This window comes from Zosterops lateralis (assembly GCF_965231275.1).
Source record: "Zosterops lateralis genome assembly, chromosome: Z".
Taxonomy (NCBI): Eukaryota; Metazoa; Chordata; class Aves; order Passeriformes; family Zosteropidae; genus Zosterops; species Zosterops lateralis.
In genome coordinates, this window is record NC_139800.1 from 22,562,799 (window position 1) to 22,583,327 (window position 20,529).

The 20,529-nt window shown below is 41.4% G+C and overlaps 1 protein-coding gene across 1 annotated transcript in view; it reads right to left on the reverse strand.

Annotated features, from left to right (window-relative positions):
- The window catches only part of LOC310923296 (ubiquitin-conjugating enzyme E2 R2), a 54,745-nt gene that overhangs the window by 9,471 nt on the left and 24,745 nt on the right, over window positions 1-20,529 (reverse strand). Inside the window, exons 2-3 of the mRNA XM_083884526.1 lie at window positions 5,323-5,409; window positions 1,869-1,966 (exon numbers count right to left, since the gene is read on the reverse strand). Coding sequence (XP_083740652.1) covers window positions 1,869-1,966; window positions 5,323-5,409 — 185 coding nt within the window. The remainder of the gene's footprint in view (window positions 1-1,868; window positions 1,967-5,322; window positions 5,410-20,529) is intronic.

Consider the following 20,529-nt stretch of genomic DNA (forward strand, 5'->3'; position numbering starts at 1 on the left):
CACTATTGGCAGGGGCAACAACCAGCTGGAAACATACCCAGTAAACCATGCCACTACTTGGAACGTGATCTCAGGTCTTAAGAGGCACATTTTGTGGTGACAAGGTACCCCAGAGAGAACTGAATCAGGCAATAGCACTAATTTTCAAAATAAACTCAAACTCTTGGGCAAAGAAACATTGAGCAAATATATCACATCCCTTACCACCCACAAACCTCTGGAAAGACTGAGAAATGCTGAAGACTGTTAAGAGCTGAGGTAATGGGACATGGAAGCACCAGGATGCAAATTTCACAGAAGCTACTTGGCTGGTAAACGCTAGGGGATCTGCTAACTACATTGATCCTGCCCAAACTAAGCCCATAGACACTGTGGGAGGAGATAAGGTCCCTGCATTACACACGGGAAAGTGGCTGGGGAGGTCAGTGTGGATTTCTCCTCCCATGGGAAAAGGCAAACCCATTCATAGCATTGTCTTTGCCCAAGGACCTGGGTGTACTTGGCAGGTAATGTGGAGAGATGGGGAGACCTGGTGTGTACCTCAAGGAGATTTACCCTTGGGGGGAAAAATCATTTGTGCCAGTGTTATGTTGCAGGAAGTAAAGGAGCAGGAACGACATGACCTGATAAACAATGAGTTTTGTGAGGAGCAAGGAGAATGTGATGATGATGTGAGCCAGACTGGTGCTCAATGATCAAGTGTGCTCCTTCTCCTGTCGTGACCACCCATCCTGATGGAGTAGAGCACAAGTCATGGATCTGGAAGGGTGGCAGAAGCCATGAAGCAGGAGAATAATATCAATCTATAAAAGGACAGGTTAATGAAAATGTATGTTTAGTATAGAGAGGGTTCAAGGATGTAGTTTGGGTTGTATGTGTGGATAAGAAGGGATTCCAGTAATGAGAAATAAATACAATGGAACAGCTGGAAGATACATAAATTATGTGGGATCTAAAAATGACAAATGGTATGGAATAAAGAGTGGAGATTGTATTGAGTCTGGTTGACCTGTAGCTCATTTTCCCTTAGCACCCCTTAGTACTTTGCATTCATAGTTAGAAAGGTGTTGATAATACACAAGTATTCTGGCTACTGCTGAGCAGTGCTGGCACAGCATCAGTGCTGTCTCTATCACTCCCCACTTCCCCATCAAGGGGCTGAGAGGTGGAAAGATCCTAAGATAGGACAGAACTGGCCAGCTGGTCCAAATTAACCAAAGAGATACTCCACACCATATAACATCAGCTCAGATACAAAAGCTAAGTGAGAGAGAAAGAATGGGGGACATTTGTTATATTACAGTGCTTGCCTTCTGGAGCAACCAGCACGGATGCTGAAGCCCTGCTTCCCAGGAAGTGGCTGAACATTGCTCACCAATGGTAAGTAGAGATTCAATGTTTTTGCCCTTTGCTTATGTGCACACAAGTTTTTGCTATTGATTAGTAAACCACCTTATCTCAACCTACAAGTTGTTTTCTGTGTTATTTTTCTCTCCCCTGTCTTGCTGGGAAGGGGAATAATAGAGCAATTTGATGGGAACCTGGAAGTGATTACAAATACTTTTCCACTAGTTGTACTTTGAAGAAGATAACAGTGACTGAGAAAGGCTTCAACATTTGAGATCATTTGCCTTCAGAGCATATGAAACCCTGCGAACAAGACAGAAGGCTCCGCACTGTCAGCACAGTACGAGGACACAGCAGCCCAGCATGTTCAGACAGACTGGTAAGTCTGTTTCCCACTTGATTCCAGCCCTAAACCCCACAAAACCTTAAATTCCCTCAAAAACCTCTCCCAACATAGGCCTTATGTCTTCTAGAGATGACAAGTCTTTGAGGTCACCACTGCAGAACATATTCACAGTTACCTGACATTTTGAGTAGGGTTCCACCTCTCTGATGGCAGCTCTCCACTTTGTGGGTCATCTACAGGTGGGTGAAGAATTGAAATGCATACATCTCCATTCTGCAAGACAGAAAAAAACATTGAGAATAGCTTGGCTGGAGGCTGAGGCCTGATGACTCAAATCCACCACTCTGGCTGTTTTCTTATCAGTTTAATCTTGTTGATATGAACACCCAAGTGCCAGTAAAAACCATGGAGGGCTGGGAACGGTTCTGAATTCTTCCTGATCTACTTTATACCCACGGATTAGCTTAAACAGGCAAAAAAACCCCAACATAAAATCAAGAGGTTTAAAGAATGTACTGAAGTAAGAAAAATAGTAATAGTGTAATGTAAAACTAAACTGGTCTCCAGATAGCAAGTACAGTGACATAAGCTTTAATCACAGGAGACCCAAAGTAGGGTTGAACAAAATTTGTGTTCCCACTAGTAGCTTGAGCTAGCTCCAGGAAATTTTTGAATTGAAGGGTTTAATCACCATCTACTAGCTCAGGTATGAAAACAATACGTCTTCCCGGACACAAGGATGTTGAACAGATGGTGTGGAGCAGGCTTACACAGCTTCCCTAGGACACAGCTGTTCAAAATACCACATGAAAAAGGAGATGCTCTCTGAAGGTTTCACTGAAAATCCCTTCCAGCATGCAAGTGGAAGAATATTCTGGCAGCATATGGAAGCCATACAGCCACATAATCTTCAATATGTGTTTTATTCACCAGTGTTATGGGCTGAACATAGATTTAAAGTTCCAAAATGCCTGTTTAAGAGAGCTGTCAACCCAATTCTCCATCAGCAACAGCATTCTTACAGTTGCTTTGTAGGAGTGCTGGAGCAGTATCCACCCCAGCTGTTATCCTCCACTGAGGCAGACTCCAGGGAGTTACGTGGTACCAATGCCTTACTGCAGGATGGGGTGAAGGTGAAGATAAAGCCTGAGGCTAACCAGCAGATATTGGCCTCTCCAGGACCCATGGGCTTTACTCTCCCTTGCAGCCAGCTGCGGGGTGAATCACAAGTTCCTAGGGTAGCACCACACCTTCAGCAGGCACAGCCCCAGCTGAGGGGCAGCAGCACTTACGCTGTCCCTTGTCATCCCAGGGTACAGACTGGGGTGACAGGATCAGCTCTGTTCAGGACTCCGGGCTGGCAGCTTCCCACACACCTGGTCTCACATCCTTCCAACACGGCTTGAGCACAGAGCAGGGCTGCTCACAGCAACAGCATCTGTGCCTTTGAGCCCAAGCCAGTGATCACAGCTACAGATAGCAGCAGCTCACCTGGAGGGTTGTGATCCTATCCAGATTTCAGTGGTGCATTATTCCTGCCAGGTACACTAATCTTGCAGGCCCTTGTCACTTTGAAGCAGGTTTTAGTCAAGAACACAGCAAGGCAGTACCTGGAGCTGCTGAATTCCAAAGCACGTACTTAATGTTGCTGGAACAGTTTGCTTGAAGAAGGCAAAAACCCCAACAGGCTTGTGAAATCTTGGAATTTTTTTAGTATCATTCTAAGGTGAAGTTAACTTTATTAATATTAGATTATGCTCAGTCCACTCTGCTTGTACTAATAATTTCCATTAGTTTTTCCTTTAACCTTTTCCTGGGAGAATGCAATGCTAGTATTCCAGAGGAAGAATCTCTATACTTGGGAAAAGTTCTTCAAGCAATCACGTCACCAGCATGTGGACAAGCAGGTATTTGGCAAAATGAAGATATAGGGAAAGAATGATGTGAAAAGCTTTTGTCTTGCCACAATCAGTGTTACGTACTCGGAAACTGCACTGCATTAAGAGTCTGGAAGGGTAAAGGTATAATGGGGCCTGGTGAGGTCAGCACAAGGTTCTAGGGATCAGGACAGTTAGGGGCCAAGCCTTTGCCTATATGCATTTTTGAAAGACAAACAAGGAGAATGGGGTATTCATCTGCCATTGAGAAATATCCTGCACTTCTATCAGAACTGAGAACTGTTATGTCATAAAAATAAAGAGCAAGTGAATGCAGTTTTACCAAAGTTCAATTAGATGATCCAAGTAAACCAGAGATGGGAAAAACACACATTGCTTAAGTCTCATTGCTCAGAACTGGAATGTCAGCCCCAGCCTCCCCATCTGGTCCTACCAGCAGATTCTGTACACTGCTACTTTCTTTCATCTTCCTTGCACTAAAAAGGGTTTTTTGTCCCTCTCCTCCTGAAAAACCCTCAAACACTTTGCTGAGATAGTCTCAGTTTCATTTGGAGTTATCCCAGTGCCTCATCTTCATTGCTTAAATGTTGTTTCCAAAACACCCTGCAAACTGCTTCAGATTCCCTCAGCTACAACAAATACTGCTACAAACACAAAGCTGAGAGCTGAAGCATTTGAAGAGCAAACCCAAAATACACCCATAAAGTTTTGTGTTAGTTCCTCCTGCTGCCTTCAGTTGTTTCTAGTCAATTGTTCATCTTTCTCACCAGGACTGGGAGAGTTTCTTTCCAAGGCTTGTTTTTGTACATTTCATTTTGGTAACCATTTGCCACTTGCCTCCTGCATAAGGATTTCAAGATTCAGAATCAATACCCTCAGTATGAGTCTGCAATTATCTATAGATTTCAAAGTTGTCTTTACTTATAGATCAGAATTCCATGTAACTGAAATACAGCCTTAAAGAGAAATACCATCCTTGGCTACAGGAAAGATCCTGTGCCAAGTACAAAACTCACACCAGAAGACTGTCAGATAACTGATTTGAGGATGTCTCCAGACTTAGGGCAAACCCCTAGATCAGTCAATAATTAAAGGTGGTTACTATTCTGGTCTGCACTGAAGTTTGGCAAGGTTTCTAGCCAATTATTACTAAGGCATCAGTGCAGTTCTCACCATGATATTTGAAGCACACCCATTTCAAGTTGGGCATTCAGCAGCAAGAACTTATCAGAAAGGGCTTTCCAAGCCATCAACTGAAGCCTTAATTTGTTCACGAGATGGAAAAGGATGACATTCCTGTTTTCAGGTGGTTTCAAAGGAAGCCTGTAGAACCTCTCATAAGAAAACCTGTGATAAGGTGAGAGAACTGCACAAACACGAACAGTTTGAAATCCTTTAGCTCCCAAACTATAGAACCAGTGCTCCTTAGCAGGTTGACATTCTTCTAAGATACCCAGTTCAGCTAGGATTTGGCTGACCTCCACTAAAAGTCAAGTTTTGAACCATTTCAGCCTCCAAATACAGCACTATGGAACTGGGTGATATTGAACCAATTCCCTTTTTACAGAATCATTCCTCTTCTGGGCCTACTGTGTATTTCCATTGTGATCCAATTGCTGACAGTCCACAACCCTCACCACTGTCTGAAAGTAACCCATACATTTACTGAGTTTAAGGAAACAGGAAACTCTCACACACACCCCAGAAAAAGTTATTTAAGAAACACCTTACCTCATAAATGTTGGGGTGCCACATTTTGGTCAGGAATCTGAAGGTAGGTGGTGAATATGGATAGTCAATAGGAAATTTAATGTGAGCCTGAAAAAAAGCAGATATTTTAGCTATGAAACAGAACAAAAAGGACCAACAAGCAACAACTACAGTAAAGCAATTGGGGGAAAAATTCATTAAGGCTACTAAGTTGCTCATTTTATAAGCCAGTGCTCAATGGCCCCACAAGTCTAACTCTAAACAATTTCATATGAATAAAACACTAACTGACCAAGAAAAATCGAAACATCTGGGCTGGTAATTCTCAGAAAACAAGTCAAAATGCATTTACCATGCCCTAATTAAAGCAGCACTATTCAACAGCTGTTGTTAAACAGAGTAAAATATACTGGGAAAGTTTTCACTTGAGAGAGAGCACTGCTGTCTTTTTGAGTTTAAAAGCAAACTGAAAAAAAAGTTTACCAAGCTGAATAGACCTGTTTCATATTTGCCTTTACAAACATTTAAAATTACTCTTCCCATGATGAAAAAAAAAATTGTTACATAACTTGCTCTAGTTACTTCTCTTTGAAAGTTAAGCTGGTCCATTCGTGTGTGTTTCTAATACTACATGTTTTACTACCACAAGTATTTTGGAAGTCTCAACATCATCTGTGTCTGTTTAATAAATCAGTGCACCTTTAGAAATATTGATGGGCAATGACAGCAAACAGATTGCAGTGGTCAACAACCATCTGTGGGGCATGACTCTGAGTTAAGTCAGTTATAGGAAGGCTGTAGAGGTCCTAGCACTGGAAATTCTCTGTGCTGTCCTGCCATTCACAGCAGTCTGAAAATGGACTGATCAAATGTCCAAAATATTTCTCTCTGGAAGGTGGACTTGCATGCTGCTTGCTGTGCTGTGGAGCAGCTTTCCTTGGAGATGCTCAACCCACTAAAAAGTCCTACTGCCCCAGCCCAGCGAGGCACCTCCAGAGAAGCATATTCTGGTCCCTCAAACACAGTCAGGCTCATTTGCAACTGAAAGTGCAAGAAGAGACCCCAAAAGCAAGATTCATATTTATCCTGGTTTGAGACAAATTTAGGAGGAAATTTAGTCACCCCAGACAACATGGTAAGAGCAGAATTCCAGGTCACTCTCTTCCACTTGAGCACCTAACCATGCCACTTGTTCAGCAAGAGAAACTTTAGAAAGTTTTATTCCATAGCACACAGAAGCAAACAACCAAACAAATGGATTACAGAATTGTTAAGTACCTGGCTACAGTTTTACTTATCAGCACATACCTTTGCCTTACAACCCAAATTTTATGGGGTCAGAGTGCCAGGTAGTCAAGAAAAGGAGGTTTTCAATTCACCTTTATGAAAGAAATTCATCAGCTCACATGGCCTTATGGTCTGTAGATGCCTATTCATGACTGTATGTGGGCATGTTCAGCAGCACCGAGTTCTCACCCCACAGTTATTTGTCACAGCACACTCACAGCCGAGATTTATGATCCACTTAAACAATTCCATAGTTGAAGGCCAGTTGCACAAATGGCATTGCTCCACAAGCAGTGAGTGAATGGCTTTTGTCACCACACACTGCTGCAGCAAGGACATGCCTGGGTCCACAACATGCACCCTGCACTGTAATCTATCCACGGCAGGGCACGTTCACTCCAACTCAAGTGCTTGCATCATATAGCTGCAGACTCCTCCAGACACTGGGGTTTTCCCAAGAAAGCCCATTCCTGTGCTTACAAACGGTTAAATGAGATCTAAGACATAAAACGGCAAAAGAACCAAGATTAAAAATGCAAAAGACAACAAAACTCAGAACTGAGCTACCTACAGGATGTCTTAGCAAAATCTGTCTTCTACGCAGCCACAGCTTCCAGGTGACCACAACAAAAAGCATTGTGCCAGCAGACTGCAAGCACTGTCATGCTTGTAACCCATATAGCTGCTCAAGGAATGCAGCTCTCATTCCTCCCAGTAAAACCCTTCTACTTTCAAAGAGTCTAATCCTGAGGGTTTGTCTCAACAAGGCTACTCCAGAAGCTGAGCCTGAGGCACCAGTACCATCATGCAGACTCATGCAGAAACTGTAGATGCTGAAAGTTTGTTCCAGATTTCTAATTCCTGTTTGACAGACACAGTTCTGTATTAGAAAAGGACTACCTGCCTAAAATAACTATCATTATGGAATGCAGTATTGTGTCACATGAAGGATTCTCTTGAGCTCTAGGAACAGAAAATGCAACTGGAGAAATAGGAGAAATCTTTTCTTCCCACATGCAGACAGCTAAGAACCTAGCTTCCCTGTAATCCATCACATTTAGAGAAGCAGTCACATTGCATGGTGATCAGTTATTTCTAACTAGTTTGTAGCTCTTCAGCACACTGAGATTCTGTACTGGAACATGAAGCAAGTGAGGCTTCTCTACAAACCTGATTTCAGAGTCAAAAACCTCCAAAACAGAAAACCTTGAACTACAGGCAGGGATTTTTCCCAAACAAAAAGAGCAGTACTGTCAGGTCTCCATGGTGAGATCATCCAGAATTTGAAAGCGAAACCAAACATTTTCCCAGGACATTACAAACAGGTCTGAGAGAATTACCTCATCTCTTCTGCAAGAGAAATCATGGAAGGTTACGTAAGCCTACTCTGCTCTCACTGAATGCTATTTGAGTTTCTGTGTGGGTTAAGCAAATCAAGAATTTCCAAGACAAGCTGCAAGACTGCTTGCAAAGATGCAGCAACAGCCACAATTACAGGTCATTTTTTCCCCACTGAAAGCCTGATTCTAAACATGTAAAAAAAAAAACCAAAAAACCCAAACCAAATTAAGCAATAGATCTAATATTAAATAGAGCTCACAAAAGAGTTTTTCCCTACAATTTCACGGATATAAGGCAAAAAAAAATCTGTTAAATTCAGCCAGGCTGCTAGGTACTAGAGAGTGGCAGAGTTTTCAGGGAGCTTGTTGTTAGCTCAGTTGCAGCCACACTAAGTAATTTAGGAGGACTAAAGATGCAACTCAGTTCCCTCCTGCAAGTTCCAAGCAGTTCCTGCATTCACCATTTGCCTGACTACTCAAACTGAGCTTAAACCAAACGGAAATAATACTATTTTGGTGATGATTTTAGCCAGCTGCATGCCATGGCTTCTTGACATCACTGAACATACTCAATAGCCAGGAAGGTGAAGACCAGTCACCAATCAACCCATTCTTCCCTTCTCCAGTTTGTAACTAGTCATGCTTATAGTCCCTAGAAAAATAATAAATGTTTCTAAGTAGTTCAGCCTGGAAGAAGATACAGCCCTTTACAGACATTTACAGCTGCCACAAGAACTTCAACTTCCAAATTACACCATAGCACATATTTTAAGAATATTTTAAGAATGACCAGCATAGTCACTTTGTTTCCTACTGTACTGCTCCCCTGCATCTTTGACAGAGACTGCACTTCCAAGTTTGTTAATTTTCTTTAAGTTGGATAAGACAGAGGCACAAGTTCTGCTATATATGCCAGAAAAACACACAGTCTCACTAGGTCTTATGTGACTGAAAATATAAACCTAATACTTCTGCTAATCACTGAATTATTCACTGATTCAGTCATTATGAATAACTATTAGAGCAATTTTGTTTCTTGAGATCTTACCACACACTTGACTCAACACTTATACTTGGTCACAACTACTCTAAGCACTCCAGGCTTGGGGAGGAGGGATGGAAAGTTGCTTGGCAGGAGAGGATCTGGGGGAGCTGGTTGACAGTGGCTGAACATGAGGCAACGTGTGCCCAGGTGGGCAAGAGCGTCCTGGTCTGGATCAGCAATAGCATGGCCAGTGGAACACAGGCAGGATTTGCCCCTAGCCTCAGTCCTTGTTCTGGCCTAGCTCTAAAGGAGTCTGTCACGAATTTTTTTACACCCATCTCAAGCTGACAAAACTGAGACCCTTCAGACAGAAAGAGAAGGAATGTTGAATCCATCCTACCTGTCCAATGCAGACAGGCTATGGGGGAAGCGCATACACTTCCTGGAAAGCCACCAGGATCACAACTGATCTGATTTGAGGATAACAGGGAACACCAGCAGCTTTTATAGTGGGCAGCATAATTTGCAGCTGTTTGGTGTTCCTGGAAGTGCTGTTTAGATATTATTTTTATTTCAAAACATTGCAAGCTTAGTGCCAGCCCCTCTAAAGCTCTGCATTAAGTGAAGGCAAAGACTGTTGGCAAATTGTATTTGAGATCAGATACAAAGGAAATGGTTTGAGTTTTTAAACTATTCTGCTGTTATTTGTAATTATCTGCTATGGTTAGCCCAGAGATAAGCTCCTAGTGACTCTGTGCAGGTACCACCAAGGTCTCTTACAGCTCATCCACCTGCCCTAGTACACTCAAAGACAGCACAAGGACTCCCCACTTTCTTTCTTAAGGGGCACAACCAGGCTCTCCACTGTACTCCTGCTGACTGCTCCACAAACTGAACATGCAAGCTGAGAACAGGAATTACAGGCCACCACCAGGTTAAGTGTTTGTATCTAATCCCACAAAATGCCCTTTCCTGCTTCTGGTGCATCATGCATTTATACAATTCATTTAGTGGAATCTCCTCTTCCACATTAAACCTGGATTAGTGCATGCAATATTAAACACTGTGCTGGAAAGTATGTTCAGTAGAGGTCAGCAGTCAGTATCAGCAGCCAGTTTCTCACAACAGGGAGACTTAAAGCACCTCAGTATCACCCAGCTCACAATATGTAAAATAGCATTATAGCCAGTCCCACTGCACTGTCAATTACTCAGTGAGGTAAAAATGAATGTAGGGCCAACACTGCTATTTCAGCTCCATTTATGACTTATGGCCTATATATAATTTCTTGTGGCGGAGTTCAGTGCTAGCCTGCTACCTTAAACCCAGTTATTGCTTTATTTCCCAGCAGCACTGTATCAGTGTTTATTGATATCTATTGTGCTTTCACAGAATTGGAGCACATCTCAGATCCAAGATGAGTGACCAGGTCACTGAAGCCTTGTGAGTCCTCAAAACTTCCTTGGTGCTGAAGTGGCCATATGAACAGTAACAGCAGAAAAGCCCTTATATCCCACATTACCTGCACTGTTTCAAAAGGAATTTAAATCACAAAGATCTGAATGGGAAGAATGAATTAGATCTCATGAGAAGCATATGAAGCATCTAAACAAAAAAAGAAAATAGAGCCAAATATCAGCAGAGCAATGATGAATCAAGAAGTAAGGCTAGCTTACACAATCAGAGACTGGTTTGACAGGCACCAGCCAATTCTTGTTTCACACTAAACCATATCTTGTAAACATTTCCTAACTTAGTTATCTGGGGCACTACTAAATCTGTTGTTTTCAGTGGAAGACTTCCTCTGGTACAAACTAGATTTTCTTTTCCCAGAACTTCTTTTAACAGTAAGATGTTATTAAATATTTCTGTTATATATTATCTGCCATGTTCATAAAGCTGAGATCGTTGGCAAGTCATCCAACCCAGATCAAAGCAGGTAAAGGGGTAGATTACAAGAGCACCCACCTACACTCAGATAATAACTGCCAGGTCCATTTCCACTGCTTTTGACTTTTCATGATGCGACAGAAAACACTATCATTTCAACAAGTGCAGGAGATGCAAGAGATATTGAGTTGGAAACAGTGGCATCCTGAAACAAAGTGGTTACTCTATAACCTGCCCACTTTCACTCAGCTTTTGCTCTTGTCTGCTAGCTCATCACTGAAAAGGCCATTACCAGCAGCTGTGTAAGACACACAACCAAACAGAATTACTTGATTCTCTTTCACAGGACAAGCTGTTAGTTCAACAACTTCACTGAGCTTTGACACAGGGGCCAAACAGTAAAGCAATTTCAGATTCCCATGAGGGAAAGCTGATGTCACTTTGTGATTTATGTATTTTTCCCAGGAAGTCCTGTGCTGAAATATTACTATATTCCACCCTCAGTTTAACCTTCATTCCATGATCAGGCCTGATTTTAGGAGACAAAAAGATTAAGATGGAATATATTACAGACTGTGACGGGCCAGATGTTAGGAGATTTCTGTCATGCCTGAAGGCTTCATGTGGAGATTGTGCTCTTGGATCTGATGCCTTCAGGTTGCCCACAGACTGTACACAGGCTTGAGATCGGAACCACCGTGTGTGTGCTGTACAGAGAGGCTACTCTTTGTGACTATTTTCCAGGCAGAAACAGATGACTCAGTTCTTATTTATATCTGTACAAACACACCAACTTCCCCATTTAGACAAAATAGGAAGAATAACTCCAAATGTGTGAAACTTAAGTTTCCCTGTACAGCCTGATATTTTCTGAAGGAGCCATAGATACTTGGGGATAACACATCTAAAGTTTAAACCAAATCATGCATCTCCTCTTAGGCCTTTGCTTCAGAGTAGAAGCTGGGACATAAATAAGCTACTACACACGCAACAGAGCATACTGATACATGAACTGGTAAAGCTCCCACACCAGCATAACTATTCTAGATACAGTTTCTGTCTGCCTCAGATAATGCAATTTTCCATCTCCTTCTATTTGTAAAAACAATAGTTTTACTGGAGCAGTGGTGGGAATATTTGAGACAGTGTATTCAAAGTATCATGGTACATCCCTGGCATCCCTGGCACCATGTGTGAAGTCCTCCAATTACATATGTAGAACGTTGTAATTTTGGGCACCTCTCTCTACTTGCCAGGCTTCAGGGTCCAAAAGACTGTCTCTTTTAGCAAGAATTGAATTAGCTTATGACATCTTCTATATTTTGTTCAATTTCACAGTTTGGAATTTAACTTTACTGGGTAAGTAATTCATATTTTCTTGAAGCAGATTTACATAGGCACATGTATGGAATAGTTGACTGTGAAACATGATACGCTTCAGGTTTATCCTAGTAATTATCAGTGGGATTGATTGACAGTGGGATTAAGGGCAGCCTCAGAAAATTCAGTAATGATACTATTGATCCAGCTCTGTAGTGCAGTCACACTCTGAGGTGAAGGGATGCCATCCAGAGGGGCCTGGACAGGCTGGAGAGGTGGGACTGTGCAAACATCATGGAGTTCAACAAAGCAAAGTGTGAGGTCCTACATCTGGATTGTGGCACACCCACAGAGAAGTGGGTGATTGAAAGCAGCCTGGCAGAGAAGGCCTGAGAGTGATGGTTGATAAATAACTCAATGTGAGCTGGCAGTGAACACCCACAGGCAAGAAAGCCAAATGTATCCTGGGATAAATCCAAAGAAGCGTGGCCAACAGGTCGTGGGTGATCATTCTCCCCTCTACTCTTATGACATCCCACTTGGATTACTGCATACAGTTCTGGTGAGCCCAGCAGAGAGAAAGACATGAAAGTGCTGGAGCAAGTCTAGAGGAGGCCACAAAGTTGCTCAGAGGACTGGTGCACCTCCCCTGTGAAGACAGACTGAGAAAGCTGGGGCTGTTCAGCTTGGTGAAGAGAAGGTTGTGTGGAAACCCCATAGGAATCCTCTAGTATCTGAAGGGGCCTGTAAAAAAGCTGGAGAGGGATTCATCATCAGGAACTCTAGATGGGACAAAGAGTAATGGGCACAAACTGAAAGAGGGGAAAATGAGGTGGGATATTAGGAGCAGATTCTTTACTGTGAGGGTGGTGAGACACTGGCACAGGTTGCCCAGAGAAACCATAGATGCCCTATCCCTGCAAGTGTTCAAGGCTAGGCTGGATAAGGTCTTGAGCAACCTGGTCTAGTGGGAGGTGTCCATGCCCACAGCAGGGGGATTAGGACTGGATGATCTTTAAGGGTCTCTCCCAAACTCTTAAGGTTCTGTGATTAATCGGCACCAAAACACATCCCAATTTTCAATAATACTGGACAGTGTCTGTGAACTCATTTATTCATTCCAACTTGCATCTTTACTAAAACACAGCAGATTGTTTTGTTGCTCTGTGAAGCAAGCTATACCATTTGTACCTGCTGAGTGAAGAGATGTCCAAACTAGCTCAATGTGAGAACACCCTTTCCTTCAGCCTGTTTTTACTATTTTTAGCCAATTCTTTAAAGAAGTACCATTCATGAGTCAGTGAATGACTAATTGCCTTGATTCTATTCCTATGCAAGCCAGGCTGGATGCAAGAGGAAAGCTCTCCTCAAGGGACAGCCTATCACATGTTCTGCTAAAAACACAGGGCAGGTCTTGATGCAGTCACCTCTTTCATAAGCAGCAAGGGGAAAGGCATATTTATAGTATTTTAAGTGTAAACCCTAGCACTGTGCTGCAATGTTACACAACTTTGCCTTTCCCAGCATGGCAGGCAGCAGCTCTCTGACGAGACTTCTTGAGCAGGCATACCAGCAGCCTTTCTTTAAAGAAGGGACACAGGCTCCCAGAAGGTGAATGGCAGCACTCAGGAACTGCAGCTGAAATCTTATCTATGCAGAAGCCATCTAAGCACTCGTGCAGCCTTATCACTTGTTTTTCAGCCACTGCATTACTGATCATAAGGCCTTCTGCTTGGAGTTGGACAAGGCAGTAAATCTAGGCAGACTGAGCAGTAACAAGCAAGTCTGCTGGACTGCACCACTTCCAAGCAAACAGCTAAAACAACAGCACCCTCTCCTAGTGTGGAGATCCAATAACAATGTGTTAATCTAGATGTATAACCCTAAACCCATACAAGTGTATTATGCATAGCCCAACCCAGTGTACAACCCATCTGAAAAGCATCTGGGGTCCTGCACAAGTGAAGTCTGATACGGCCCCTGCCCAGCATCCTCCAGTTCACTGCAGGAGTCAGCATTTTGTCAACTGGTATTTGCTAGCCAGAAGCTTATATTTAAGATGCAAAGGCAAATGCTCACATTATTGCATGAGGCACCTGTCAGTTTCATTATCATGGGCTTCTCTGACCAGACCAAGTATAAAGTTTTAGCTTGGGTAAATGCATTAGCTGATACACAGACATCCTTGCTCCCCAGGCTATTCTTTCTACAGTAACAGGTTTTGGGTGGGCTTTTTTTTTGCTAGTGAGGAATAAAATTAAAAGAGGCATTCAGCCTTCTGTCATTCTTCACCTCTTTTCACCTCTGCCTTGTGCTTCAGAGGATCTGGAGGTCACAGCATTACAACCAGTATAACTTTACTATGGCTATACAAGAGAAAAGTACAACACTGAAGTGAAGACTAGCATTAAAATTTCTACCTACATTCCAACTATCTGCCATGTCAATTACTAATGCAACACCCAGATAAAGCCAGAAACCTCAATTTGCTGAAGAACTTCCTGAAAGAGCTAGCAAAAGGGAGCAAGGCAGGTTGAGTCATCTGCAGTGCAGCATAATTTAAGGTATCATTTATACTTCTTATAAAAGCAGAACTACTGCAGTCAAACAAGCTTGGTACAAGAATACACAGCCTTGAAATTCAAGCTTGTATTTAATTAATTGGAACCATTAAGTTTGAAGGTATACCAGGTGACAGCAGCAGTCAGGAAGAACCACTTAAGCCTACCACAGGTTAAGAGGATTAAGGTCAAGGCAAAAAATTAATGAGACAGGTGTAAGATGAGAATACAGGAAAAGGGATCTTATTATTTGGATGAAGAAAGATTGTAGGAAAGTCAAAGGAAAGCTGTACAATTGTGTGACTAAAAGCAACCCTTAAAGTAGCTTTCATACTATGTGCTATTTCCTGCCCGTACAAAGAAAGAACCTGAAGGGAAGAATTAATTTAATTTTTCTTCCTGTATTTAAGCATGTCATAGATATAGCTCTTGATTCAAAGTGTCATAACTGACTTTAGTTTATATAGAAGAAATTTGTGAGACAGATCACACGTGAGTGGCATAATAACAATGATGAGATCTATGGTAGATCCACAGTCCGCTCCTGGTAAGAACTGGAGTGCTGCAGAAAAAAAGCCCCCAAACCCAACAACAGGGAAAAAAACAGGCCAGTCTAAAGTGAGCAACAAGATAAACTGCAATATCAGGCTGATATCAAGAGCTCTTGGCAAGAGGTGCTGCATTTATAAAGATTTGTAGGAACAGTTGATATCTCAAGAAAAAAAAAAAAGGTACTTCCAGATATAACAAATTTTCTATTGTGAGATATTTTCTACTTAGACTCTTCTGGTATATACCTTCTTATGATTCTTGGATAGCTTACTTTTCAGCTCTGCTTTTCAAGGTCCTAAATGTTTAGCTGAATGATAGATAAACAGGTAAAATATGACCTTCCATAGCATTTTCATGTATATGCCAGTAGCCATATAGCAATTTTGTATGTTGAAGCCTCCTCAGAAACAAGGCATGTTGCTTTCCTGCAAAGACTCATCTAAATGCTCTTCCACTTTCTCAATAACAATATCATCAAATGTGACTACAGAGACTGCTTACAAGAATGCACACCGTGCCCGACTCAAGTACAGTGCTCCAACACACTTCCACACTCAGAAAATGCAGCATCCACCCAGTCCATTTGGAAACTGGGTTCTCTTATTCCATCCAGAGAAAAATGATACACACACATCTGCAAAAAACTAAGACTGAGCACTAGACTTGATTGTATATAGAATAAATCAAGGCTAACAAACCCTAAGACTGGCAAGAACAGAAAATTTGTCTATATTTGTATGCTGGACAATCCCATGATGATATTCTTTCCTGTCTGATCAGATTAATTTTTGAAAAGTTAGGTCTCCACGTTGTTAGGCCATTAGACAAGACGGCCTGCACCTGATACACTCTTATCAAATCACAATGCAGTAATAAGCTTTTTGCAGCAAAAGTCAAGAGCATTTTGTAAGTACAGTCCTGTAATGGGAAAACTACTCCAGTTACACAAGGAAGCCTGTGAAACATAAAATAACCTGTGCTGGTAATTACAGCCTTATCTATGCTAGGATAAAATATGCTCATGTTAAAAGAAAATTATTTACCCTCACTCACTGTTAAATATTTTTGTGACTGTTTTTTCTACCTACTAGCCATTACTAGAAGTAATCCAAGCTTCTAGGTGCTGATGCTTTAAGGTTCATCAGTAGTTAATAACCAGTAGCTACTTCAAAGAGCTGATTTAGATTTGGCCATAGTACCAAGAGAATGGCTGTATTTTGATGTAAAAAAAGAATTAATTCGCCACTTATAAAGAGGTGTTACAACAGTAGATTCAGACATCTGCATGCTACTTAAGAGTATAACCTGCTTCCTGTCACAGAAATGAATCCAAAGCATGACTTGGAGGAGCCTCTAGTGGTGATGAAGCAGTTGTGATTATGAATTAGCAGACGCTTAAGGATAAGCTAAATGCCTTGCTGGCATTCACACAGCCTATAGACACACAACTAACTCCTAGTCAAGTTACCAGCAATGTGACCTGCAAGCCACACAGACACACACTTGGGACCAAGTAGGGTGTTTTCAATAATGCTTTACCTACAAATTTTACCTTGCCTTGATTCAGTAAGGGAACCAAACAGCTTGTTTCTTGACCTCTTCAGCTTGTAGGCAACATTTAGTGCAAAAACTGAAGGTATATCCTGACAACTTGTTTAATCTCTTTCAGACTAGTATTTTTTGCAGGGAGGTAGATGCACAACAACCTGTAGCAATCAGTTCTACAGTTTTAACTGCATACTGTGTAAAACATCCACTTTCGTTTTGACTCACTTCATAGCCCCATTTAATGCATATTCATTCTTGAACTAGGAAAGACAGCAAACTGTCATCCTCTCTTAACTTTTTCTGGTTTAATGCAGAGCTTTATAATCTCTAGTTGTACCCCTTCTCAGTCATTACCTCAAGAATTCTGAAAGTCTCCTAGAATGGGGAGCAGCGTTGGTACCAGTTTTCTCCAATAAGTTATACTGACACAGGCAGACCACTATTTTTAAATAAACTGTGTCTATGCATTGCAGAAGGCAAGGATGTGTAAGCCTTACACTGCAGAAACACATCCTTTGAGCAATTTTACAGCAACATTAGAGCAGTATCTTCCACAGGTAACACTGGAGAATATTTTGTTGCTGCAAAAGGACTTTTCCAGAGCATGAACTTTAATAATATCAACTGCAAGAAGTTCTGTTTGAACTCCATTTGGCAAGACCAGCAAGTGTCATTAACCATGGAGTTTCTCCAATCTTCTGACCTGTTGCAGCCACACCGATGTGGCACGTAACTGGAAAGCTGCTTTCACTCTTTCAGGAGGCTCTGTAATATTACCCTTTGTGGTAAGCACTAATAGTGATGCAACACTTCCCTCAGCCTAGCACAAAAGAAAATCAAAACCGCATTTGGCAATTTGGCTGCATTGACTCACGTACCATTTCGGTTCCAGTACGAGCCCTTAAACAACTGGAGCATCTGGCACCAAGCACTGAATGAAACAGCTAGCTTTTGTTTGTAGTTACAAGGCTCAGATGCTGAAAAAGTTAATGCTGTTTCAGCACTTTGCAACAACAATTGCAGGCTAGACACTGTCAAAGTACTTCAGAGGTTTGCTTTTTAGCAGCCAAAAGATTTGTCTGACAACTACAGGTCTCCATCTTTCCTACATTCCTTCTGATATGCACAGTAGCCTTTCTCCAAAATCAAATAATTAATAGAACTGGGGCCGGTTTTTTTTTGTTTTTTTTTTTTTTTTTTTTTTTTTTTTGTTTTTTTTTTTTCCCCCAAATACTACCAAAAGTTATACAACTGTTTGCAGAGTAACTTAAAAGCTTTGTATACATGATCAGTATATTTATAGTAATTGCCAATTGTCAAGGTTGGTTTAGAAGGCCTGGATATAATGAAATAAAAAGAGGTATCCCTGTGCCTAGAAAATATATAAAATAGTAAGCATTATTTAAATTATAAATATAGGAGTCTATGCTGCTATGTTAGATCTCTGGATGAAAATTATACTGCACAATGACAGGAAGACAAAAATAATTTCTTTACCCTTATATTGCTTACAAAGCTATACTTTTAAATGGTTAAAATCTTATTCTTGCATGGAATTAATTTCCTGGAAAAAAACCCCAGAGTTCTGCAGGTGCTACTGTGGATACAAGCATACAATGATGTGCATTTAAGAGCTCTGTATGTCTTGGCAGATTTGGGGGGAGATCACGGAGTAGGCTGGGATGAGAGAACACCACAAAGTGACAAACAGGAGTCAACTGTTTTCCTGTAGCTGCTTTATTCTGTGCTGTTCTCACCTGCTTTTCTCTATAGGAACAGCTACAGTATGGAGATTTTAGCCTAAGAAAAGCTTTATGCTATGAGTTTTCAGTTTTAAAAGTATCTAGCCATACAAGAGTCAATGCTGCCACACAGCAGCTCACAAATAATCCCAGGTTATGCACCCACATCATACTACTAAGTTTTGAGAAGCACATGGTGGGAAGTACCTGCAGTATAAGGGTGGTGGAGTGGGGGACAACTGCACAAACTCATTCCAAACAGCCTGCCAGAAAAATCACCCACAAAGATCCTTTTGTTCCTATTCTTGGACATCTAGTATAATTTACTAGAGCTGCTGCTCAGTCCCTCCTATCCCACCTTGGCCCAGTTTTTACTGCCTCTAAGGAAAAGTATTTTCAGACGAGCCTGTCTCCATCAGACACTGCAAGAGCAGTGACCTTCAGTGGCACTGATGATAGTCTGAGGAGTAAAGTATCAGATGCAAGGGTCTTCTTTGCTGTACTAAAAGGGTTATGCATTTCCAGATCCAGACAATTTGCTTCCACATCCCTCCAGTCCTGCACTGGTCTTGTGAAAAGGATTATGCACCTTAGGAACGCCCAGTCGATTCCTTTAAAGTACACCAAAGTAGAGTTTTAGGTGACCTGTGTAACATACACTTACAAAACCACTCCCAAGACAGACCTCAGCCATACCATCACAAATTTATGCATCAGGCACACAAACAGCTCAACTGTCTCTAAAGATCTCTGCGCATTTGACCTTTAACATTACACTTGTCTGCTCAGTTTTATACTGTTCTATAGGCAATATTGATGGATTTGGTGCAACACAGAATATCCTGCAGATGTCCAAAACTACTTGGATTTTAACTGTTCCACTGGAAGCAAAGGATTACACCATGCTACTCAAGTTAAATCCATTACTTTTTATAATGGCAAACACCTGAAACACAGTGACCGTCAAATTTTAAAGTACAAAGTGGTTCCATGACATAGCAGCACTTTTTCCTATGTGCCAAACGCATGAACAAAGAACATCGCTAGTGCCCATTTTAATGTTCACACAAGTACCATCATATTGAACTTGTTAATTTTAATTAATCACACTGCTGTTATGAACATACATACTACATCTTGGAGTAAAATAACAAAACCAAACTCCCTGGGTTTTTTTTCTTACAAAACACTTCAGTGCACCTGAACACACCCAGAAGCACTGCTTACATATCAATACAAACATCTTACTACAAAGATGCTTTGCAGTTACAGCAGAGCTCTCCTCCCCTGCACAGCAATACTAAGCAATCATACAATGATTAGAGAATCCCTTTTAAATTCCACTTTGCACCCACTTATCAGAACAGTCATGAATACCTATTCTAATAGGACTATCTTCGGAGTTTTTTAGAAACTTAATTACCACCTTTAGCATCTATTAGGTCAGCAGAAGTTGGTGCTTTTTGAAACCTGATGGAGAAGGAGACAGCACATTTACCATTGTCATGTGAGTTTAGGAGGAGAAAGCCATTAGTATCCCAGGAAGTGGCAGGACTCACATATTTATGACATCAATTATTTATGTTTTCGTTTCAACTCCAACTTAGAAACAGAGGAAGTGAAAAAAAATTCTCAATGAGGATCCTAAGCAGGGTACCTTCAGCTACATATTTCTTTATGCTGAGTCTCCTCCCTTCTCAGTCACAATGCTGCTGAAGGACTTTAAAGTGTATTAACTTCAGTCCATTATCAACATCACCAACATTAAATATATATTTATATATGCATTCAAACCAAACCATGTTTATCAGTAGGGTAAGGATCTGCCTCTCAAACAGTCTGCAACTCAAGACACCCAAAAGAGTTTCAAATTAGTATGCTATGCTTTGAAGTTCAGAGAAGTTATCCTCTCCACCCCAAGGAATTACCACCACAAATGGGAAGAGATTTCCTAAAAATTCCTGTTACAGAAACTATGTAAGTTTTGGTCTGAAGGTTACTGT